This window comes from Nelumbo nucifera, chromosome 7 (genome assembly GCF_055504915.1).
Source record: "Nelumbo nucifera cultivar China Antique chromosome 7, China Antique-T2T, whole genome shotgun sequence".
NCBI classification, from domain to species: Eukaryota; Viridiplantae; Streptophyta; class Magnoliopsida; order Proteales; family Nelumbonaceae; genus Nelumbo; species Nelumbo nucifera.
In genome coordinates, this window is record NC_142655.1 from 1,740,425 (window position 1) to 1,765,371 (window position 24,947).

Sequence of the window (24,947 nt, forward strand, 5' to 3'; positions counted from 1 at the left end):
GACTCTTCACTACTCTCTTCATCTGGGCATTCTCCATCTTCTAAAAGCTCCAGATCTTTTCGCCTCACACTCCCTGGGGTTTTGCCTATCTGGCGATACCAAATCTGATTTCTTAACAGGTACCGACTGAAGATAACTATTGGAGGGGGAACCTACGCCTGAATTGTGACTATGAGCTGAAGAGCTCGAGGAAGACAATGATGGATGGTTTTCATCTTACCTTTCCTTTCCTCAATCCCATGAATATTGACTCATGTGTCTCTCCTTTATCAGCTCCATCAAAAGAAAACTGGGCCTTTTTAACTTCAACTCTCAGTTCAGTTGAAGTCTTGGGCTTTGAATGATTTACCGGCCCAATTAATTGTTGTTGGGCACGTGATCACTTAAGGCAGCATACCTTGGTTCAGAATGCTTCTTCTTTGGTTCAGACCGGTCTAAATTTTCCACCTTCCTTCATTTTTGAAAGCCTATTTTGCCGCCTTTCACCACCTGTACATAGGATCTACTACCCGCCTTTTAGCAGCATAGTTACCTTCTTTGCTTCCCTAATCTTCAGACAGTTTACCTCTAATTTTCATTTCTTCAAATAAGAGCTCCTTGGCTTCAACTTTCAAGGTTCTCCTCCATTGGCCAGCATCCACGAACCTGTTCTCCTCCATCGGCAACTTTAGAATATTCTGTTTTGTGGTTCCAAGAAAGATCATAATGGAATAAAACAGAGAAACACATATGGTAATATAACCTATGATACTAGGATACATCATTATTTCTTTGTCTTTTAGTGAACAATTAATTAAAATGGTTTGAACTCATTAGTGGTTGAAGCTGAAGTTTGGTTGATTACCATACCCTTGAATATTTTATTATTTAATTGTTTTTCCACCAAAAAACAAAGCAATAAGATGGCCCCTTAGATGCAATGAACATGGCAATTGAAGTTCTATCTTCAACCAATAATTGAGATTCAAAATAATGATATTCAGAAATTAACATACTCTCTCTCTCCCTGCTCACCAGTCTTTAACTAATTTAAGAAGCAGTCTTCAGTTTGACTTGAAAATATGCACAACTTTCAAATTGTATTTGGTTTTATTAAATATGCCTTTTCTCATTCCTGTGGTTCATTACTTATTTTTTTTATGCAGGTGAATTTAATTTTTTCCTGCCTATCCTCTTTCCATTTTGTCTCTAGACTTGAATATGTCAAACATGAAAGAAAAAGTGTGTCTCTACGACTCCTCTTTATTTCTAACATTTTGTGCTTTGAACTCTGCAGTGGCTGTTTTATTGCTGCTAGTGCATATGAAGATCGATTGGCGTTGTTTTCTGTTTCTATATCGGCTAGCAGCAATATTGTCAATAAGGTTGAATTATATTTTTATTTGCTCAACATTTCTTATGGGACTGAATTGCTCTAAATGCTAGTTGATTAAATCTTTATTATGATCTTCGTTCTGTTCTGATATTATGCTAATTTTTTGTAAAATGTTTGAAGATCCTTTGATATTTCTTAATCTCAGAAAATATTTTATCCACCTGAACATGAAGGAGACACAAGCAAGGCAATAGGTATTCAAAGAACCAGTATTTGCGGTGTTATATGGAGCATGTGTTTCATTTCAAAAGATGCTAGTCAAGTCAGTTGGAACGAATGCAGTCCTATTCTAGCAATTGTTCTGAATAGGTACGACTTTATTGATTCTGTATGTGTAATATTATGTTTTCAGAATGTTTTTTTTTTTTTGGATATCTTCTGAAGGGCTACACAACGGGGGGGTAGCCCATCCCCCAACCAATAACCCCCCCAACCCAGGTGCAGGTGGGATTGCATCCCGAGTCTCCACTACGACCAGAAGGAGACCTTACCAACCAGCTGGTTGGCAACATTATGTTTTCAGAATGTTAATTCATATTTTCAATGTTCAAAAGTGTTGAAGGCAAAGATGTTATCCTTTTCTTCCTGTCTATTCTTATAGATTAATACAACTGCTTACCTACTATTCTACTGATTAAAAAAAAATATGCGTACCTACTTTATGGAGTTATTCCTCTGCTTGAAAGAACTGTATTCTCATACTGCAGGAAGGGATCAATCCTAAATGAGCTCTTGTTATTGGGATGGAATACCAAGGAACACACTATTCATGTTATTTGTCAGTATACTGAAGCTGGGCCGACAGCATTTGACATTGTTGAAGTTCCTCATGCTAATGGCTTTGCATTTCTATTCCGGGATGGTGATGCTCTTTTAATGGATTTTAGGAATCCTGTCAATCCATGCTGTGTTTATAGAACAACTTTAAGTCTTCTACCTACTTCAACGGAGGAGCGCAATTCTGTTGAAGAACCATGCAGAGGACTTGATGTTGACGATGAAGGTATTTTTAATGTTGCTGCCTGTGCTTTACTAGAGCTGAGAGATTCACGAATAGAAATGATTAAAGGAGATGACCCTATGAGTATAGATAATGAAACCGACAAAATAAATTCTAACCCCAAACGGGTGAACTCATGGAGTTGGGAACCAGGAAACATAAGAAATTCAAGGATGATTTTTTGTTTGAATACAGGAGAACTATTTATGGTTGATATTTCTTCTGAATCTGATGGTATTAGGGTTAATTTATCAGATTGCCTTTACAAAGGTCCACCTTGCAAGGCACTCTTATGGGTTAAGGGTGGATTTGTTGCTGCACTTGTGGAGATGGGGGATGGAATGGTCCTCAAATTGGAAAATGGAAAGCTACTTTATAGTAGTCCCATTCAAAACATTGCACCAATCTTAGACATGGCTTTTGTGGATTACCATGATGAGAAACAGGATCAGATTTTTGCTTGCTGTGGTAAGGCTCCAGAGGGATCATTAAGGGTTATTCGAAGTGGTATTAGTGTAGAAAAGCTTCTGAGCACTGCTCCTATTTATCAGGGCATAACTGGTATATGGACAATGAGAATGAAAGTAACTGATTCTTACCATTATTTTCTTGTGTTATCATTTGTTGAAGAAACCAGGGTACTGTCTGTTGGTTTGAGCTTTACTGATGTGACTGATGCAGTTGGTTTCCAGCCTGATGCCTGTACATTGGCATGTGGCCTGGTGGGTGATGGTTTGCTGATCCAGATCCATAGAAATGCAGTGAGACTTTGTTTGCCCACAACAGCTGCTCATCCAGATGGCATTCCTTTATCTGCACCAATTTGTACATCTTGGTCCCCTGAGAATGTGAGTATAAGTTTGGGGGCAGTTGGGCATCAGCTGATAGTTGTGGCTACCTCTAGTCCTTGCTTTTTATTTGTTCTTGGGGTTAGATCATTTTCTTCGTATCATTATGAGATATATGAGATGCAACATGTAAGGCTGCAGAATGAATTATCTTGCATATCCATCCCACAAAAAAAATTTGCATATGAATCATCAGCTTTACGCAATACTTCAGTAGGTAACATTTATGGAACTGGCCTACCAGTTGGGGTCGAGATTGGTTACACATTTGTAATAGGTACCCATAAACCATCAGTGGAAGTTCTCTCATTTGTCCATGATAAGGGCCTAAGAATTCTTGCTACAGGGGTAATTTCATTGATGAATACTCTGGGAACTGCTATCAGTGGTTGTATCCCTCAAGATGTTAGGCTTGTTTTAGTTGATCGACTGTACATTGTTTCAGGATTAAGGAATGGAATGCTGCTCCGGTTCGAGTGGCCTTCAATCTCCACAGTATTTCCTTCAGACTTGCCTGGCCAAAACCCTTTTGTTAGTTCCTGCTTTGAGAACGTGACTGCTTCTATATCAAATATGCAACCTTCAATTTCTGTTGGGCCTCAATGTTGTGCTGGTGATATGTCTGAAAAAGTGGAGGAGAATGTTCCTGTTCATCTGGAGTTAATTGCTATTCGTCGCATTGGTGTAACTCCTGTTTTCCTGGTTCCTTTGAGTGATTCTCTTGATGCAGATATAATTACACTTAGTGATAGGCCTTGGTTATTGCAAACTGCAAGGCACAGCCTTTCATATACATCAATCTCATTTCAACCTGCAACTCACGTTACACCTGTATGTTCTGTTGAATGTCCTAAAGGAATTTTATTTGTTGCAGAGAACAGCCTGCATCTGGTAAGCATTCTACTTACAATTTTAATATTTCTGGTTCTCATGCTCCTTTCTTCTGCAATACCAGTTTTTGTTGTAAACAATACTTCAACTTTTTGAACCACATAGAACAATTACATCACAAGAATAATTAGAAAATGGCTCAAGCAAAATAGTACAGGTCCTTGGTTTCATAACAATAAGAGAGGTAAAAAAGAGTGATAGGGGAACTAGGGTTAACCTTTTGTATGGACAAGCGATCTGCCAACAGCACGGCTGATGCATTGGCGGGACAAGGAGTAAACGGTAACCAATATAATTGGGTGGTGATTTACCAAGGAGAAAGTTGTAACTAGAAAGGAGTTCCAGTGCAATAAGGAAGGTAGCATCTCCCAGTCCCATAAGGGGTGCTTGGCACACTATATGTAATTGCCATTCTTTATTAAAAGATTAATAAATGGATTGTTACTGATCACGATATAATTAGAAAGTGAATCATACTGGCTATAACAATATAACTGTAAGCCTGCAACCAAGGTTTTCAACTTCAACCTGTCATTGACTTGACCAGTTGGACTTGGACTAGTCAACCCGTCATTTGGCTGTTAATCCAGGTCCGTTTAGACTCTAACCTACTTGCTAAAAATCATTGACCTAGTAAACAACCCAGTAACCTGTCCAGTCAATCTGTTGAACTGTTTGACCTTGTCAGGGGGTAACTGAGTTGTTGACATTAAACTACCATTTTTTTTAACCATAAAATACCATTTGTCTTTGGGGAGCTTTTATCTACATCCTAAAAGCCTAATATCCAATGTAAGCCCTTTATTTTTTCTGCGTTTTCTCTTTATTCTTAGCTATTTTTAATGGTAATTACAATTATTCTTTTTTTTACACTTTATTTTTATTTAATATGCTGAATATATTACATTGTAGACATGTCCACTTTTTCTGCACTCTTGTGCATTTTTTGCTGCATTTATCTTTTTTCTATATTGTAATGTTTTTATTTATTTATAATTTATGACATCACAAGTTAACCTGTTTGACCCAGATGGTTGAGCCACTAACATGCCACCTAGAGGAAAAAGCAAAACAATTTCTGAGTCAGTTTTTTTTGATAGGAAACAATAACTTTCATTGATGAAATAAAATAAAGAGTACAACTGTCACCACCCAAAGGATGGATGGAGAGCCCATAGACATTATCAGTCTTACAAACAAGCCCAAAACAAAGCCTCCCTATTGACTCCTTCCTTAGCTAAAGCGTCAACCATTCAATTCGTTGATCTTCTTGCCCATCTAAACTCATAATTTTCTTAGCAGTTGTCTGAAAGATCATGTTCCCAAGCTTCTTGCTTGCATTCTGATGTAACCGTTTCTGGTCACGTACCAATTTTTTTTCGTGATGTATCAATTTTTGGCTAAGTACTTCGTCATTTGACCTGCTCCCAGGTGCCCTGTGGCTCAGAGGATGATGGAGCTCTCTGGTGGCGAACTCCCTGGTGGTGAGCTACTTGGTGTCGAGCTCCCTGGTGGTGAGCTACTTGGTGACGAGCTCCCTGGTGTAGTGCAACCCGACTGCCCTCTGCATGAGATGATCTGCTCCTCTTTGTGGACGGCGGGAGCTGAAGGTCCCATCCTCCCTGCGAGAGATGATCTGCTCATCTTTGTGGATGGCGGGAACTGAGGGACCTGCGAGAACTGAATCAGAGGACCTGGGGGTGTTTACCCGGCGGGGCCACTCCGATGGCTAAGTTAGCACTCTGATAATAGAGAGCTTGAAGAGAAATGAGAGAGCTAGAGAGCAGGGGTTACCTCCATTTTCATCCCCCCTTTCCCTGGGCGGGGTGAGGTCTTTATATACTGGTGACCTGACATGTAACTGCCTCTGATTCTCTGCCGCAGCCATTATTTGCCAGGGCTGAGCTGGTGGGCATAGGTAACCGTTGCAGGGTACGGTTCTGTCAGGCAGTAAGCAACGACCAGCGCTGCCAGGTACGGTGCCGTCAGACGAGAGGCGTGGGTACAATCTTCTGGTACGGCTGTCAGACAGAATGCTTCTCGTGAGGCCCCGGACGAGCTCCTTGGTGATGAGCTCCGAGCTGCCCGGTGGCGAGCTCCTTGGTGATGAGCTCCGGGCTGCCTGGTGGCGAGCTCCTTGGTGATGAGCTCCGGGCTACCTGGTGGCGAGCTCCTTGGTGAGTTCCTTGGTGAGCTACCGAGCTCCTTGGTGGCGAGCTCCTTGGAGAGCTGCCGAGCTCCTTGGTGGCGAGCTCCTTGGAGAGCTGCCTAGCTCCTTGGTGAGCTGCCGAGCTCCTTGGCTGTCATGAGGTGCCAGGTGTCATAATTCCACTGGAGGGCCAAATCTGCCCTCATCACATCCAACCTATTACCAGCTTGGAATCTCCTTCCACTTTTAATCGTTGCATTCCCCATTATTTTTCCACTTTGAGACCTTGGACTAAGGCCTTTACTTCTTCCTTCCTCATCTTTGAAGACACCCCCAATTCCTGAAGGACCTGGGTTACCTAGAGAGCTTCCATCAAAGTTCACCTTCACCCTAAAATGTAAAGGTGGGGGCCAACCGCCCAACTCTCCTGAGCTATAGGAGATGAGGAAGAGGAAACAGCTATAGCACTCCACCCTCTAATTAAGTCAACAAAAGGAAAGTCCTTGAAAAGTTGCAAATCTTTCAGCCAATCTATAATCTCAATGCCCTCAACAAGTGGTTCCTTGGATTTTTCTTGCCCTTGGAAAATCCTATTATTTCTCTCCTCCCAAACCGACTATAGGATAGCTGCTTTTGTTGCTCTCCACCTCACCCTATCCCTCCCTCTTCTTTGGTTGTTGGAAGAAGTTACCCCAAATCAATATAAAGATCACCCCAATTGGACAACTAAATTTCTGATACCCCCCAATTCCGGCCAGGTTTCCAAGAGAGCTTCCATCACAATTTAATGTTACTTTGTTGCCTTTTGGGGAGTTTCCTGTCCACCTTATTCTGTCCTTTGTTCTTGATGACTGCTATTTTTTTTTTTGATAAATGAGAGTGGTTTTATTAATTCAAATAACGAAAATACAATCAGCCTAGGAGGAGGCACGAGATGTTACCTCCCCCGAGGACTGAACCATATACACTAAACATGCCCAAGCCTGTAACACAATTACAAAGAAGCCCAAAACAGATCTCCCCTTGACACCCCTTGCTTGGCCAAAGAACCAGCCATTGCATTTGCTGATCTTCTGACCCACTGAAACCTGACAATCATATTTCTTGTCATCCATTTAACTTTCTTTAACAGATCCCTGTAGCCCCAACAAGCTGTTTCTGGGCTATTCAGCCAACCTACTACTACCTTGGAATCCTCTTCTACTAACAGATTTTTCACTCCAATTTGACTAGCCATCTGTATACCTTGTACCACTGCTAGTAGCTCTGCCTTTACAGAATCACCTTCACCCACTGGTCCTGAAAATAGAGACAACATATTGCTGTCTTTGTCTCTCAGAATCCCACCAATTCCGGATGGCCCTGGGTTATCTTGGCAGCTGCCATCAAAGTTCAATTTTACCACTCCACCCGGTGGGGGTTTCCATTCAACTTGTGAATTGTTCTTGGTGGAGACTGTAGAAGCCATTGCAGCCCAGTTTCTCCTTAAGTCAATTTTACAGACTGTATAATTAAAATAGGAAGATGTTACAGACTGCATAATTAAAATAGGAAGTAAATACTAGGGAGATATGATGTTACAGACTGTATAACTAAAATAGGAAGTAAATACTAGGGAGATATGATTTACCTTGATTGTAGGAATTTGATTAGTCTTCTTTCCTAATATATTCTTTCCTAACATAGAATTTGTAACTTGTATATATACATACGAGATTGATGAATAATATAATAAATTCTTCTTCTTCCTCCGTTTACTCTTATTTTACATGGTATCAGAACATCTAGTCTCTGCCTGCCCTTTTGTTTTTTTTTAAGTAAACAGTAGGTAGAGGAAAATTTCTGGGTGTTTCAGGTCACCTCCTTGGAGCAGTCAAAGCATCTAGTCTCTGCAAAGTCCGGTAGTCAGCAGCCTTGCGCGTGTGTCTCACACACCGCCTGAAGATTCTACCACAGTCACATGCGTTGGCACGTGGAGGCGCATCTGTTGCCGGAAATTTTTTTTTTCGGTCGTTGTCTTTTGGCTCGCCTTGTCCTGTATAGCACATATTTGTGCTTTGTTACGTGCATATCCATTCCGGTGTTTTCAACAGGTGTGCTCTGTTGATTTTCGGTGTTCAAAATATTCTGTTTATTTGAATTTTTAGATTATGGCAGACAAGAAATCAGTAGTTATGTCTGATGTTATTTTAGTGATGTCAAAAATGACTGAGCATAAGCTTAATGGCTCTAATTATCTGGATTGGAGTAAAACTGTTCAACTATATTTACTGAGTATTGCTATGGATAACCATTTGACTGATGACCCTCCTAATGATGACTCGAGAAAGTCTTGGTTGAGGGAGGATGCCCGTTTGTTCTTGTAGATACGCAACTCCATTGAAAGTGAGGTGGTTGGTTTAGTCACTCATTGTGGATTTGTTAAGGAATTAATGAACTATCTAGAGTTCTTGTACTCCGGAAAGGGGAATATTTCCCGCATTTATGATGTGTGCAAAGCCTTTTACAGGGCGGACAAAGGTGATAGATCTCTTACAAGCTATTTCATGGATTTCAAGAAAACATATGAAGAACTTAATATGTTGCTTCTGTTTAGTACTGATGTGACTGTTCAACAAGCTCAGCGAGAAAATATGGCTGTTATGAGTTTTTTAGCTGGCCTACCTTCTGAATTTGAGACTGCTAAATCTCAGATTCTTTCCAGTTCAGAGATCTCTTCTCTACAAGACCCTTTCAGTAGGGTCCTTCGTACAGAATGTTCTCCACCTGTTCAGCCTAGTAGTGCCCTTGTCAGCCGCAATAATACATCTGAATCAGGGAGACAACAATACAGGAGTGGTAGTGGTAGGTTAAGTAACTATGATAGGAATACTAATACTCGTGGACAGGAGTTAGGAGAGATAGTGTGTCATTACTGTCATAAGCCAGGACATATGAAGCGGGATTGCAGGAAGTTGCAGAATAAGAAAACTCAGTCAGCCCATATTGCATCCACCACGGATACTTCTGAGAAGTCTGTTATGATATCTGCAGATGAATATGCCAAATTTGCTCAGTACCAAGAATAATTGAAACCTCAATCTACTCCTGTTACTGCCATCGTCGAGTCAGGTAAACCCAATACATGTCTTGTTTCCTCCTCTTCAAAATGGGTCATTGATTCTGGAGCTACAGATCATATGACAGGTAATTCAAGTCTGTTTTCTACCTTTCAGTCACATAAATCTACCTCTCCTGTTACTTTAGCAGATGGGTCAACATCTTGTATTATTGGGTCTGGCACAATTAGTCCAACACCATCACTTCCTTTGTCATATGTTCTTAGTTTACCTCAGTTATCATTTAATTTAATTTTTGTTAGCAAACTCACTCGTACCCTTAATTGTTGTGTCTCATTTTTTCCTGATTATTGTTTATTTCAGGATCTTACGACGAAGAAGATTATTGGTTAAGGGACATGAGTTTGGAGGTCTCTACATCCTTGATACACAAGTTTCAAGATCCATAGCCTGTTCTGGAGTTGTAACCCCTTTTGAAGCACATTGTCGGTTGGGCCACCCCTCTCTCCATGTGTTAAAGCGAATTTGTCATCAATTTCAGAATTCGTCGTCATTAAATTGTGAGTCTTGTCAGTTTGCTAAACACCATCGTCTTAGTTCGAGTCCTAGAGTCAATAAACGAGCTAGTGCTCCTTTTGAATTAGTCCATTCAGATGTTTGGGGTCCGTGTCCAGTTGAGTCCAAAACTGGGTTTAAGTATTTTGTTACTTTTGTTGATGATTACTCTCGTATGACATGGTTATATTTAATGAAAAATCGTTCTGAGGTGTTTTCTCATTTTTCTGCTTTCTGTGCTGAAGTTAAAACTCAATTTAATGTTTCTGTACAAATATTGAGAAGTGATAATGCTAAGGAGTACTTGTTAGAATCCTTTCAAACTTACATGCTTCAGCATGGCATTCTTCATCAAACTTCTTGTGTAGATACACCATCTCAAAATGGGGTTGCTGAACGGAAAAATAGACACCTTCTTGAAATTGCAAGAGCTTTGTTATTTCAAATGAAGGTTCCTAAACCTTTCTGGGCTGATGCAGTTTCCACAACATGTTTTTTGATTAACCGTATGTCTTCATCTGTCCTTCAGGGTGAGACTCCTTATCATGTTCTGTTTCCAAATAAAACACCGTTTCCTATTGAGCCTAGGGTATTTGGGTGTACATGCTTTGTTCGGGATGTTCGTCCTCAGGTTACCAAGCTAGATCCAAAATCTTCGAAGTGTGTTTTTCTTGGGTATTCTCGTGTTCAAAAAGGGTATAGATGTTATTGTCCTACTTTTCACAGATATCTTGTGTCAGGTGATGTTAATTTCCTAGAAGATACACCTTTCTTTCCATCTACTCCTCATTCAAGTCAGGGGGAGGATGATGATTTGTTAATCTATACTGTCACATCATTTGGTTCACATCCTATTGAATCTGTTCCTGCTGGGCCTAAGCCACCTACAATACAGGTTTATTCTCGGCGACCAACCCCTCTGGATCCTTGTCCTGCACCAGCTTCTTCGTCGGCAGATCTAGTCTCAACTGATCCTGTTCCTTTGTCATCAGAACCAATCTCTAATGATGATCTTCCTATTGCTCTTCGTAAAGGTAAGCGTAAGTGTACTTATCCAGTTTCTTCATTTGTCTTATAATCATTTGTCGTCCTCTTCTTGTTCTTTTATTGCATCTCTTGATTCTATCTCTGTTCCTAAGATTGTTAAAGAAGCCCTTTCTCACCCTGGATGGCGTAATGCTATGATTGAGGAGATGAATGCTTTAGAGGACAATGGTACTTGGACCTTGGTAAACTTACCTGCAAATAAGAAGGCTATTGGGTGTAAATGGGTGTTTACAGTTAAAGTCAATCCTGATGGGTCCATTGCCTGATTTAAAGCCCATCTTGTTGCTATATGCTCAGACTTATGGAGTGGATTATTCTGATACCTTTTCTCTTGTTGCTAAACTTACTTCTGTCAGGTTGTTTATTTCTATGGCAGCTACTTATAATTGGCCCCTTCATCAGTTAGACATCAAGAATGCTTTTTTTCATGGGGATCTTCAAGAAGAAGTTTTTATGGAGCAACCGCCTGGCTTTGTTGCTCAGGGGGAGTATGGGAAAATTTTCTATCTTCACAAGTCTCTGTACGGGTTGAAGCAGAGTCCTCGCGCCTGGTTTGGAAAGTTTAGTCAGGCAATCGAGAATTTTGGTATGAAGAAAAGTAAGTCTGATCATTCTGTTTTCTTCAAGCACTCTGCTGCTGGCATCATTTTGTTAGTTGTGTATGTGGATGATATTGTCATTACAGGGAGTGATACTACAGAGATTTCATCCCTTAAATCCTTTCTCCACACTCAGTTTCATACCAAAGATTTGGGAATGTTGAAATACTTCTTGGGTGTTGAGGTAACAAGAAGCAAGAAAGGAATATTCTTATCTCAAAGGAAATATGTACTTGACTTGTTGTCTGAGACGGGAAAGTTGGGAGCTAAGCCATGTAGCACTCCAATGATTCCTAACTTGCAGCTCACAAAAGATGGTGAATTATTTGAAGATCTTGAGAGATATAGAAGATTGGTTGGAAAGTTGAATTATCTTACTATAACTTGTCCAGGTATTGCGTATTCAGTTAGTGTGGTGAGTCAGTACATGTCCTCTCCAACAGTTAATCACTGGACAACTGTAGAACAAATTTTGTGCTACTTAAAAGGAGCACCTAGGCGAGGAATTTTGTATGGCAATCATGGTCATACTAGAATTGAATGTTTTTTAGATGCTGACTGGGCAGGATCCAAGGAAGATCGAAGGTCTACTTCAGGTATTGTGTATTTGTTGGAGGGAATCTAGTTTCATGGAAAAGCAAGAAGCAGAATGTTGTCTCACGTTCGAGTGTAGAATCGGAATATAGAGCTATGGCCAAGTTTGTGTGTGAAATAATGTGGATATATCAGCTTCTGACTGAAGTAGGTCTTAAAACTTCAGTACCAGCCAAGTTGTGGTGTGATAACCAAGCTGCTCTTCACATTGCATCTAATCCTGTTTTTCATGAACGAACTAAGCATATCGAGATTGATTGCCATTTCGTTCGTGAAAAGATTCAGCAAGGTTTGATTTCCACAGGTTATGTGAAAAAAGGAGAACAACTGGGAGATATCTTCACGAAGGCTCTTAATGGGGTTAGGGTTGATTATCTTTGTAACAAGCTGGGCATGATTAATATCTATGCTCTAGCTTGAGGGGGAGTGTTATAGACTGTATAATTAAAATAGGAAGATGTTACAGACTGTATAATTAAAATAGGAAGTAAATACTAGGGAGATATGATTTACTTTGATTGTAGGACTGATTTGTAGGAATTTGATTAGTCTTCTTTCCTAATATATTCTTTCCTAACATAGAATTTGTAACTTGTATATATACATACGAGATTGATGAATAATATAATAAATTCTTCTTCTTCCTCTGTTTACTCTTATTTTACAGTCATCAAAGGAGTAATCTGCCAACAAATGTGAAGATTTTAACCATGAGATAGTCCTTGTCAATATGCATTCCTTGATTTCAGCAAGATTTCTTTCCTATTCTTGAAATATTCTAGCATTTCTCTCATCCCATAAAGTCCACAAGGTAGCAGCTCTGATACATTTCCACATTAGCTTCCCTCTTTTTGTCAATCTCCCAAAAGCAGCCAGAGTGAACAATAGCTTTACTTCAGAGGGCAAGTTCCACCTGCACCCAAATAAGGAAAAAACCCAGTTCCAAATATTGGCAGCAAAGGAGCACGATATCAGCATATGGTTACAGTCCTCACCCTTCACTTTACACAGAAAACACCAATTTGGGGACAAACACATAAAAGGTTTCTTCTTTTGCAAGTTCTCCACAATATTGATCTTACCATAATAGGCCTCCCAACAGAACACTGCTATTTTGGGGGGTATTAGTCTTGACTAAACCTCTTTAACAGGGAAGACCTGAGAGGAGGGGTTGGAGCAAAGGGCTTTAAAGAAAGATGCACAAGTGAAGGAGCCAACCGGGGTTAGGGACCAAACTCTTTTATCTAGGTTGGGGGGGGGGTCCAAACACACCAAATCTAGAAGCAACAACAGCTCTGAAACACAAAGAAATTCTTCATCCCTTAACCCTCTTCGAAACCCAAAATCCTAGTTTAAAGCCAAAGGGCAAACCGAGGGGGAAAGGAACCATGAAATGGGTTTCTCTTTAAAGTGGGAGATGGAATAGAGAGAAGGGAAGCCGTTTTTTAGGGGTTGAGTGCTCCCCCAAGTATCTTCCCAAAAAAGAGTGGAGTTTCTAGAACAAGCATCGTACCTTACAAAACTGAGGAATTTAGGGGAATGCCAGAGATAGCCTTCCAAGGTGTTGTGAGCAAAGCCCTTCGGGATACCCCCGCATCCCAACCTGATTCAGAACAACCATGGATACTTTTCACTATTTCATGCCACAACCTCTCCCTCTCCAGGGGCCACTTCCAAAGCCACTTACCTAAAAGAGCCTCATTCTTACTCACCACATTCCCTAAGCCTAGGCCTCCTTCTTTTCTCCGACTCACCACCTCCCACCTAATCAAGTGATCTTTTTTCTCTTTTCCAGGTTCCCATAAGAAATCCCTCATCAGTTTTTCCAACCTCTTTGCCTCCCTTTTAGGAATTTTAAAGACCGACAAGAAATATAAAGGCAAGTTGGCTAAAGTTGATGACTGCTGTTTCTGTTTAGGCTCGAAAAAAATCAGTTATTGCGGTCTTGAACATGTCCAAAGTCTTCACCTAGAACACTACCTTTGATTTTATACTGTCTATCACCTCTTCCAAACTTTGGCTCTTTTCCAAGAAGATTCTGCTATTTCTCTCTTCCCATACTACCTGGTAGATTGCTGGCTTAGTAGCTTTCCAAAGCATATTCCCCCTTTTCTTTGGTTGCTTCACAAAGTTGGGGTTGAAGAGACCTTCCACATCTTGAGGTGGGACCCACCTGCCGCCAAAAAGAGAACAAAAAACTCCCAAATTCTCAACACAAAAGGAATAGGAGAGCAGTAAATGAGATAAAGTCTCGTTGTTATCCCTACAAAGGAAGCACATGTGAGGAGAGAGGTAAACAAAAGGCCTTTTTTGCAGCAAGTCACAAGTGTTTGCCTTACCAAGAAAAGATTCCCAACAGAAAGCTTGAATTTTGAGTGCGATATGCTTACTCTAGATTTCTTTAACTGGGAAATCCACCCCTTGAGAATTTGATGAGATGAGGGATTTAAAGAAAGAAGAGCAAGTAAAAAGGCCATCAATAGAGGTCGACCAAATTCTAGAATCCTCAAGGGAAGAGTCCAAAGATGCCTGCTTTAAGGTTTCAAGTAGGAGGATCAAGGACGGACAATCATTTTCCCTTAAACCCTTTATGATCCCCAAATTCTAGTTTAGACCAGTTGGAGAGGGTGTTCCCAACCTGGAGGGGGTCTCTCCTTTGAGTTGAGAAAGGGAAAAGAGTTAAGGGAATTGGTCTTTAAGGCCCCAACCAAAGGTCCTCCCAGAAGCGAATTTTGTCACCCCTTCCCACATCATATCTGATATATTTAAGAAAGATTGGGTAGACTTCATGAATTGCTTTCCACGGAGACAAAGAGGAGGAGTGGGGAGGAAGTTTAGCATCCTAGCCATTACCATCCAGCCCATGAATTACTATAACCTTGTGCCACAACCTCTCTCGTTCAAATGGGAATGTCCACAACCATTTACCTAGAAAAGTTGTGTTTTTTAGGATGATATTCCCTAAACTTAAACCCCCTTCTTCCTTAGGTTTCCTAACTTGTTCACACTTTACCAAGTGATCTTTTTTTTCCTCTCTTGGCTTCCAAAGAAAGTCCTTCGTATACTTCTCTAACTGCCCTGCAATCCTAGTTGGGACGCAGAAGGTGGAAAGGAAATAAATAGGAAGGTTTGCTAGTGTAGCTCTTATTAGAGTAATACTTCCCCCAACGAAATGTAATTCCTCTTCCACAAGGCTAATTTCCTTGCGAACCTTTCCGCCACTGGTTTCCAAAACTCATCGCTTCTAGGATTTCCTCCCAACAACAAGCTTGGGTACACTTTTGGCCAATCTCTAATCTCGCAACCTAGAATCTCAGCAAAATTCTGCATTTCCCAGTTTATTTTCAAGCATATTAGTCCCACAAATTCATCAATCAACAATTTCAGCTTTTTCACCGTTTCCAATTCTCCACCCCCTAATCAAACCCTGTAGATATGCTTTTATCACCAATCTACTTACGACCTCTGCCAGTATAGTGAAAAGAAATGGGGACAGTGGATCTCCTTGTCTTAAACCACGTTTGGTCAGGAAGAAGTCTTTTGCCACTCCATTAATAAGAATTGAGTAATGAATTGGGCTAACACATCCCTTGATCCACTTCCTCCACTTTGGCCCAAACCCGATTTTCTCTAAGGCTTCCAACAACACTAGCCAAACTACTAGGTCATGGGCTTTCTCTAAATCCACCTTGCAAACTAGACTTTTCTCTCTACTTTTCCTCTTTTTCTACCATGCATTCATTAGCCACCAGAATTTGATCCACAATCTGTCTTCCTTCCACAAAAGCCCCTTGGAAAGGAGAGATCACCGAGGGAAGGATCATCTTCAACCTCTCAGACATGACCTTTGAGATTTTATAAAGACTCCCACTTAGGCTTATTGGTCTATAGTCTTTTGGTGTTTTTGCCCAATTATTTTTTGGGATCAAGGCAATAAAAGTGGCATTTACCCTAGGGGGGACCTCCCCTTTGTGGAAAAAAATCATTAAAGACTTCCACGAGGTCTGTTTTCAAAAAATCCCAACATTCTTGGTAGAAGGCCATTGAAAAACCATTTGATCCTGGGACTTTTGATCTCTCCATTGAGAAAATTGCTTCCTTAATCTATTCCAATGAAAATCTCCTTTCCAAAAATTATGCTTGGGCCATTGTCACTCTATTCCGATCCAAATCTCGTAGCCTCTTACTTCCCCTAGCTGGGCCTGCAAAAAGGGCTTTAAAATGATTCACATTCCTTGTTATCTCCTGACCCTCCACCTCCACACTATGAATGGCATGTTTCTTTCTTCTCCCATTTGCCATAGAGTGGGAAAAAAAACTTTCTATTCCCATCCCCTTCTAACAACCATCGCACCTAGAATTTTGCCTCCAACAAATCTCTTCTTTCCTTAATAACTCTTCTAGTGATTGCTTTTGTTTCCATCTTTCCGTCCTTCCTTATAGAATTCTTTGAAACTCGTTTTTGTCCAACTCTTCAATCCTCAAAGTTATGTTCTCCTTGGTTTCCTCTAATCTTCCAAAGGATTCTTTGTTCCAAGCTTTAATTCTCTCCTTTAGCCTCTTAAGCTTTTTACCGAATTAACTTCTCACTTCCTAACAATCTAAGTTCTTCCCCCCAAAACTTAAATCTTTCCTTAAAAGAGGGATCTTCAAACCACATATTTTCAAATCTGAAAGGTGATGAGCCTCCTTGAAAACGTTCCTTCTCAAGGCTAATGGAACGATGATCCGAAGTCACTCTAGGCATGGCTTTGGAGACCAAGGGTACCCCACATTTTCTCCCAGTCAATAGAGAAGAGGAGCTATCCAACTTGATACAAGTAGGGGGAGGGGACTGGAAATTTGACCATGTAAAGTCTGCTTGGGGAAGCTCTTTTAGCTCAAGGGTGTCCACTAAAGCATTAAATTTTCTCATACTAGTAGTGATCCCTTGGTTAGGGTTATTTGTTTCCCCCGAGCAGTGTTTTAAAAGGTGTGGGAGGCATATGCCTGGAGCTGGAGGCACCCCCAAAGCGCCCTGAGGCGTATGCCAAAGACACTGACACCTTTGAGGTGTATGCCTCGTACACTTTTTTCATGAGACGTGCTAGAGGCGTATGCCTCATGCACCTCATGCACACCTCATGTAAAAAGACAGAAAAAAAGAAAAAAAGAAAGAAAAAAAGAAAAAAAAGGAAAGGAAAGGAAAGGAAAGGAAAAGAAAGGGATGGGGAAGAAAATGAAAGAGAAGAAAAAAAAGAGAAAAAGAAAGAAAAGAAAAGGAAAGGGAAGGGAAGATTTTTATTAAAAATAAAGAAAAAAAGAGATTTTTCTTCCTCTTCTTCCTCCTCATCCCCCCTCCTTTTAAGGAGGGCTTACGCCTCTTATGTTCTGAACTACGCTTCACGGCTCTAGGTAGTGGAACGCCTCGTGTCACACCTCCCCATTTTAAAACATTGCCCCCAAGAATCTGATAACATTGAAATCTCCCCCTATGCACCTGGGGCCTTCCCATAGACCCCCGATAGCAAATAACTCTTCCCAGAATAGAGGTCTGTCTCTATAAGAGTTGGGACCATGCACACTTGTCAGGGCCCACTCTTTTCCATCTGAGGTTCTTCAAAATTTCAAAGAGACTGTGAACTGTCCGATCAACTCCTCTACACACTCCAGTTCTTCATTTTTCCAAATAGTGAGAATTCCTGCTGAGGCTCCCCAGGAGGGAGCATAGGACCAACTGAGACTCCTAATTCCCCAAATGCTCCTCACCCATTTTCTATCTATTGCTGATAATTTGGTCTCTTGAATCAACACCAAGTCTGGCTTCTCCTTCCTGAAAACATTAATGAAAAGTTTCTACATTTTTGCACTTCCCAATTGCATTAGGTAAGGCAGATATTTAGCCTCTGGTTGGCATCTCCCTGCAAACTTCTTGTCAGATTCTCTAGCTGGAGGAAATCAGGCTGCTAGAGGGCCTGCTATTCTGAGATACATCATTTTCTTTTGGGAGGGGAGTTTTATTTTGTATTGAGGTGAGCTAGTCATTTAGTTATATTTTCTTTAGGAGGGGGAGTTATTTTATCCCAATTTGGAAATCATTTCTTTTACTTTCTCCTTTTTGCATGTTTAATAAAATTTTCTGATCTGGGTCTCCAGGCTCTCCTCCAGCGTACAGTTGTGAAGTCTGAAGATTAGGGAAGCCAAAGGAGGATGGATAAAGGCTTAGTGGAAGGAGGCTTTGTGGAGAAAGCAAAATGGAGGTCAGCTTTGAGGGTAGAGGCCAAAGAGTTTCTCTTTGAAGAAATACGGATCAAAGGAAGAATGGGACTGAAAATAAGAGAACAGAAGAGGGCTACGGTTCTTATGGAAGGCTCAGACATGATTGTCTGGATGAAGGAATATGTCTTTGATGCAGCAACTAAAGGGAAACAGACAAAATGGAAAGAAAAGTTCTCAGAGTCAGGTAGGAGTTATGTGATGGAGAACAAGGGGAATGCAAAGGGTGCATTCTTATCTCTCACTGAATATTTTTCTAAAGGAAGGAAGCAGATGGTTTGCTTCCCTCAAGGGAAGAATGGCAAAGGATGGATAAAGATAGCTGGAATACTAACAAAATTCCTAAATAGAAGGGAATTGAAAAAAAAAGAACTATCGGAAATTGATGAAAGGGAACTAAGACCAGAAACTAGAAGACAGATCATGTACAAGGAAGAGGTACCGGAAAAGAAATTTTTAACCATGGCAAACAGTAGGAGGGATCCTTCTTGGATAGCAGATGGAACAGCAGGAAAATGGGAAAGAACACTAGTGGTTGAAGCTGGAGGATTGGTGACAGATTGGTGGAAAGTTGCAGAACTACTGAAGCTCAAACTGGAGCTAAGAAGCACCTTCATCTTAACTCCGTTTGATTCTGCTTAGGCAGTATTGGACCCTCTCGAAATCCAGGTAAATGTTAGAGCATGTTGTATCCAAGATGTTCTGGGGACCTTTTCAGTCTATAAATGGTCTTTTTCTTCAAACTCGAAAGTGTTCTTAATGGAAGATAATGTTACTGTCCGAGTGGTTGGGTTGCCATTCCATCTCTGGAATCAAGAAACTGCAAGCTCAATTGCTTTGCTGTGTGGAGTTCGCCTTGATGGTGTCTTCTGGGGAGATCTGCGAAGTGCAGCCATTCTACTGGGTGGAGTAAAACCAGAAGATATACCAAGGAAGGTGACTGTAATTGTGGATGAACTGTTCTTACCAGTTTGGTTAGTATCCTCCATTGAAGGTAACCTTTGGAGGGAGGCAAGGAAGGAGGAAGACGAAAAGGTGGAGGAATTGGGGTTACGTGGCAGCTTGAAGTTGGTTGGGAAAAAGAGACAAGGAAGTTTCACTGAAATGGAAACTCTACCTTTAGGCAGTCCAAAAGATTTGGGTCAGGGGACTATTAGGAGACGTGTGACACAAGGTAGAGTGCTAACAACCAAGAGAACCTTTGCTCAGGTAGCTGCATGTGGCGCCAAACAAAATATTTTGAATGATTCAAATGAAGGAAGGGCAGGGGTATTGGTAGCCTCAGGAATATGCACGGGAGTCCAACCAGCAGGCCCATCTCTTTGTAATTTTGGGCCCAGTAGGCCCGAAAAGTTAAGTGGGGTATGCTTAAAAGACCCAAGAGTGAGGGGGGCGCGTGACAACTTAAAGGAGCACGTGACAAGGTTGGCTCCTAAGGTAGACAGTAAATTCCCTCTACCATCGTCCTCCTCAAGCCCTTTCTCTCGTTCGAACAGTTTAGTGAAGGTCTCCAGCTCGTTATAGTGGAGACCCTCGAAGAAGATGCCACATAAGGAATAGGATCGCCGTAAGCCCAGGAGTGTGAAAAGCAGTGAGGTTTTCGACTCTGATTCGGGAAGATTGACAGACGATGAAGAACTTTCTGATTCCGATTCAGATTTGGAAGAAACCGTTAGCTTGGGAAGTATCGACCTCCAAAAGCCAAGAGATATACCGGAAGAGGGTAGCCTAAACACTAAACTGTTATTCCTAGAGGAGGAAACGGATTCGCAAGATTCTGGTAATATCAAAATGCAAAGAAGAGTGAGCCTTAGCAGCGGAGAACAGATCTTTCCCAAACTGGGTATGCTATACAAAAGATAGGTGGAGTTGGGAACACTGAAAGAGCCCATTCCAGTTGTGCAGCCTAGTCAAGACATCAGGCCAGAGAGACAGGATTCAAACTTGGAGCCTTACCTAAGGAGTCACGCAGAGGGAAAGAGAAGTGAAGTTTCTTTGACTGTAGAGGGTGAGAAAGTATTGGTTGTACCTAGTCCGCTTCCATTGTTGAGTCCGGAAAAGGGGAAGGGCCTAGCTCTGACTCCAAGAATTGATACCTAGCAGCCGGTCCCTTGCAACCATCTTTGCTAATTACAGGTAAGCCTGTCCATTTGGTTTTAGATACTAACTTGAGTTCTCTGCCTGTAACAGATGTCCTGGAATCCCGACCAGACCAACCAACTGGTAGTAGGGAAGTGGTGATTGATAATGATGGAGTCCGATCAGAGAAGGAAGTTGGGTTGTTAGAAAGGAAACAAGAGGAGTTAGAATGGATTTGGGAGCAGATCTGTGCCCTGCTGGAGGAATATAAACATAAGGAGGAAATGATAGAGGTGGCTCCAAAAAACCCTGAATCAGAGGCAAGAACCAATAGATTGGGGCAGGAATTAGGAAATAAAGGGCAGAATAGGAAGTCAGTGGGAAACAAGGGTAGGAAAAAGAACAAAAAGTTCGAAGTAGAGAGACTAATAATGGACATTGAAGGGGATATTGAGTTCAATGGTAGAGGGGAAAGAAAGAAGGGTTCTAAATGAAGGAACACTATATTGGAGGGCTAAATTCTTGAGAGGTAATGAAGATAATAAGTTGGAATGTAAGGGGTTTGGGTAGTGCCAGGAAAAGGAGATCGATTAAGGAGCTACTTAGGAGAGAAAGATCTGATGTTGTGATGTTGCAGGAGACAAAATTAGCTGAACTGGATAGAAGGTGGGTCAGGGAGATCTGGAAAATAAGAGGGGTAAGTTGGTGCTCAGCTCCGTCGTGGGGAGCCTCGGGGGGAATAGTAACTTTATGGAGGGAGGACTTCGGAGAACCAGTAGAGGAGCTAATAGGAAACTTCATTGTATCCCTAAAATTCAGAATGGTGGAAGATGGATTTACTTGGGTGCTAAAAAATGTGTATGATCCAAATAATCACAGAGAGAGGAATGAGTTATGGGAGGAGCTTCATGGAATTCAAGGTTTGTGGGAAGGCCCTTGGTGTTTGGGGGGTGATTTTAATGCAATAAGATTCACAAATGAGTCAAATAATCCTAGGTAGGCCATTACAACTAGTATGAGGAAGTTCAATGATTTCATAAATTCTTGTGAGTTACGGGAGCTTCCTTTACTACATGCTACCTACACTTGGTCCAACTTCCAAGAAAACCCAACCTGCTCAAAGCTTGACAGATTCCTATTTAATGAGGGTTGGGAGAGCCACTGGAGAGGTTTGGTGGCTAAGGTCCTACCTAGGATAACCTCTGATCACTACCCTATAGAAGTAGGACAAGAATCTCTTGGTAATGGACCTAGACCATTCAGGTTTGAAAATATGTGGCTGACACACCCGAACTTCTTGCCTAAGGTTAAGGAATGGTGGAGTGAAGAGATGAGAGAAGTGAAATGGGATGGGGTTAGATTCCACAAAAAATTAAAAAGGTTGAGAGGTAAAATAAAAGAATGGAATAAGGTTCAATTTGGAAGAGTGGAGAAGGTAAAATCTAGATTATTGGTTCAGATTGAGGAGTTAGATGCAAAAGAATCCCAAGGGATGATGGATGAGCAAGACAAAGAAATGAGGAGGAAACTGAAAAAGGAGTTAGAGGAGACTTTGTTGAGGGAGGAGATCTCTTGGAGACAAAAATCCAGACATAAGTGGATCAAGGAAGGGGATGGGAATACCAAATTTTTTCATGTTTTGGCTAATGGGAGAAGGAGGAAAAATTTGATACTAAAGCTTGAGGTTGATGGTGTGGAGATAACCTCTCAAGAGGAGATTGCCAGTAGGATTGTGGATCACTTCAAATCCATCTTTCAAAGACCCTTAGAGAATCGGTTAATAGTATGGGAGGAGAATTGGCCAACTTTGAACCAAATAGATAAGGGATGGCTGGAAAGAATGATTGAGGAAGAGGAAATTAAACAAGCTGTTTTTTCTATGGATAGGGCTAAGGCACTGAGTCCTAACAAATTTACAATGGCATTTTATCAGGATTGTTGGGACATAGTCAAAGAAGACTTAATTGGAGTATTTAGAGAATTTGAGGATTAAAATTTTGTGAGTCCTGGAATCAATGCCACCTTTATAGCCTTAATTCCCAAAAAGAATGATACCAGACACCCCAAAGATTTTCGGCCAATTAGCTTGGTGACAAGCGTCTATAAGATTCTGGCAAAAGTGCTCTCTAGGAGGATCAAAGTAGTTCTCCCCTCTCTCATTAGCCAAGCACAAGGAGCCTTTATACAGGATAGACAAATTACAGATCAGATCCTTATTGCTAACGAGAGTGTGGAAGAGATAAGGAGATCGGGCAGGAAAGGATTTGTTTGCAAGCTGGACTTGGAGAAAGCCTATGACTTAGTGGATTGGAATTTCCTGCTGGAGATGTCGAGAAGACGTGGATTTGGGGATAAATGGTGTAATTGGATAAGAGGATGCATAAACTTCTGTCGTTATTCAGTGTTGGTGAATGGGGTGGTTAAGGACTTTTTTCCAGCCAATAGAGGCTTAAGACAAGGGATCCACTCTCCCCTTTCCTCTTTACACTTGTTGCCGATGTCTTTAGTAGGATGATCTCCAAAGCAGATGAGGAGGGCCAAATAAAGGGATGGAGAATAGGGAGTAGAGGCATTCCAGTAACTCACCTTCAGTTTGCTGATGATATTGTTGTTTTCTGTGAAGGGAATGAGTTGAGCAAAGTGGAGAACCTTAAGATTTTAACAAGTTCTTTTGAGAGGGTCTCCAACTTGAAGGTAAATTTTGATAAAAGTTGTGTGGCTGGAGTAAACTTGGAGAATAAGGAGATTGAATCCATTGCAGGATGCTTAGGTTGCAATATTTCTTCTTGGCCTTTGACATACTTAGGGCTACCCTTAGGAGCCAACCCTAAAGAAAGTAGTTTCTGGGCCCTTATTGTGGAGAAATTTGACAAGTGCTTGGCGGCTTGGAAAAAGATTTACATTTCAATAGGGGGTAGGCTGACTTTAATTAAGGCTACACTTGCCAACCTTCCAACCTACTTCCTTTCAGTGTTTAGGATTCCTCCAAGGGAGACTAAGAAACTGGAGAAGAGAATGAGGGACTTTCTACGGGAACCAGGAGAGGTGAAAAAGGATCACTTGATCAGATGGGAGATAGTTAACAAACCAAAGGAAGAAAGGGGGTTTAGGGATAGGGAACATAGTGCTGAAGAATGTAGCCCTTCTAGGGAAGTGGCTATGGAGATGGCCCCAAGAGAGAGAGAGAGAGATTATGGCATGAGGTGGTGACAAGCATTCATGGTTGTGCAGGAAATGGTTGGGATTCCGGGATATCTCGCCGAGCTACCCTTACTACACCTTGGAAGGCTATACATGGTATTCTCCCTCGCTTCCTCATATTCATCAGGTATGATGCTTGTTTTGGTAATGCTATTTTGTTCTGGGAGGATATTTGGGTGGGTACTCAACCCCTCAAAGATTGTTTCCCCTCACTCTATTCCATTTCCCTTCACAAACTTGAGCCAATTGCAACTTTTCTCCCGAGCCCGTTAAACCCCTTATCTTTAAACTGGGACGGGTTTCGTAGAGGGTTAAGGGATGGTGAGTCGAATTGTGTTATTGAGCTAATTCATTTACTAGAATCCGTTTGCTTGGACCCCACTTCTTCTGATCAAAGGGTTTGGACTCCTCTTCCGAAAGGTACTTTTACTTGCTCTTCTTTTCTACAATCCCTCAGTTCTAACCCCTTTTTCCAAGGATTCCCTGTCAAAGAAGTCTGGGCACGACCTATTCCCCCCAAAATTGCTGTATTCTGCTGGGAAGTCTTCTATGGGAAAATCAATACTTTGGAAAACTTACAGAAAAAGACACCCTCGCTTTGTCTTTCCCCAAATTGGTGTTCCTTGTGTAAGGCCAAGAATGAGGACTGTGTCCATTTGCTGATCTCCTGTTCCTTTGCTACAACTATCTGGAGGTGGAGCCTTTGTTTATTTGGAGGTAGGTGGTCTATGCCTTCTGATTTAAGCTTGTTATTCAACCCATCTGTCTTTGTTTGGCACACTAGAAGAGGTAAGGTCATGTGGAAATGTGTCAGGGCAGCCACTTTGTGGACTCTTTGGGAGGAAAGGAATGCAAGAATTTTCTTAGAGAAGGAAAGAGGGTTAGATGAAATGAAGGATTGTATCCTAACAAGAGCAATCCATTGGCTAAAAACTGTGGACATCTTTGCTGACTTCTCCTTTGATGACTTGTGGAGGAATTGGCTAGTAATAGCTAACACTTCAACAAAGAAGGATAAAATTCTGTCAAAATGGATTCCGCCTTTGGAAGGTGTCATCAAGCTGAACTTTGATGGAAGCAGCCAAGGCAACCCAGGGCCTTCAGGTATAGGGGGTATCCTGAGAAATAAGGACAGCAACATAATTTCCCTATTCTCCGGACCGGTGGGAGTGGGGGATTCCACACGGGCAGAAATCCTTGCTGCAGTACAAGGAATTCAGATCACCAACCAGCTTGGGGTGGAGCATCTCCTAGTTGAAGGGGACTCTCGGGTGTTAACAAGGTGGCTCCTAAAT

General features: G+C 41.4%; 1 protein-coding gene across 1 annotated transcript in view; it reads left to right on the top strand.

Annotated features, from left to right (window-relative positions):
- The window catches only part of LOC104597643 (Cleavage and polyadenylation specificity factor (CPSF) A subunit protein), a 65,572-nt gene that overhangs the window by 22,885 nt on the left and 17,740 nt on the right, over positions 1-24,947 (top strand). Inside the window, exons 5-7 of the mRNA XM_010259303.3 lie at positions 1,277-1,364; positions 1,521-1,684; positions 2,083-4,114. Coding sequence (XP_010257605.1) covers positions 1,277-1,364; positions 1,521-1,684; positions 2,083-4,114 — 2,284 coding nt within the window. The remainder of the gene's footprint in view (positions 1-1,276; positions 1,365-1,520; positions 1,685-2,082; positions 4,115-24,947) is intronic.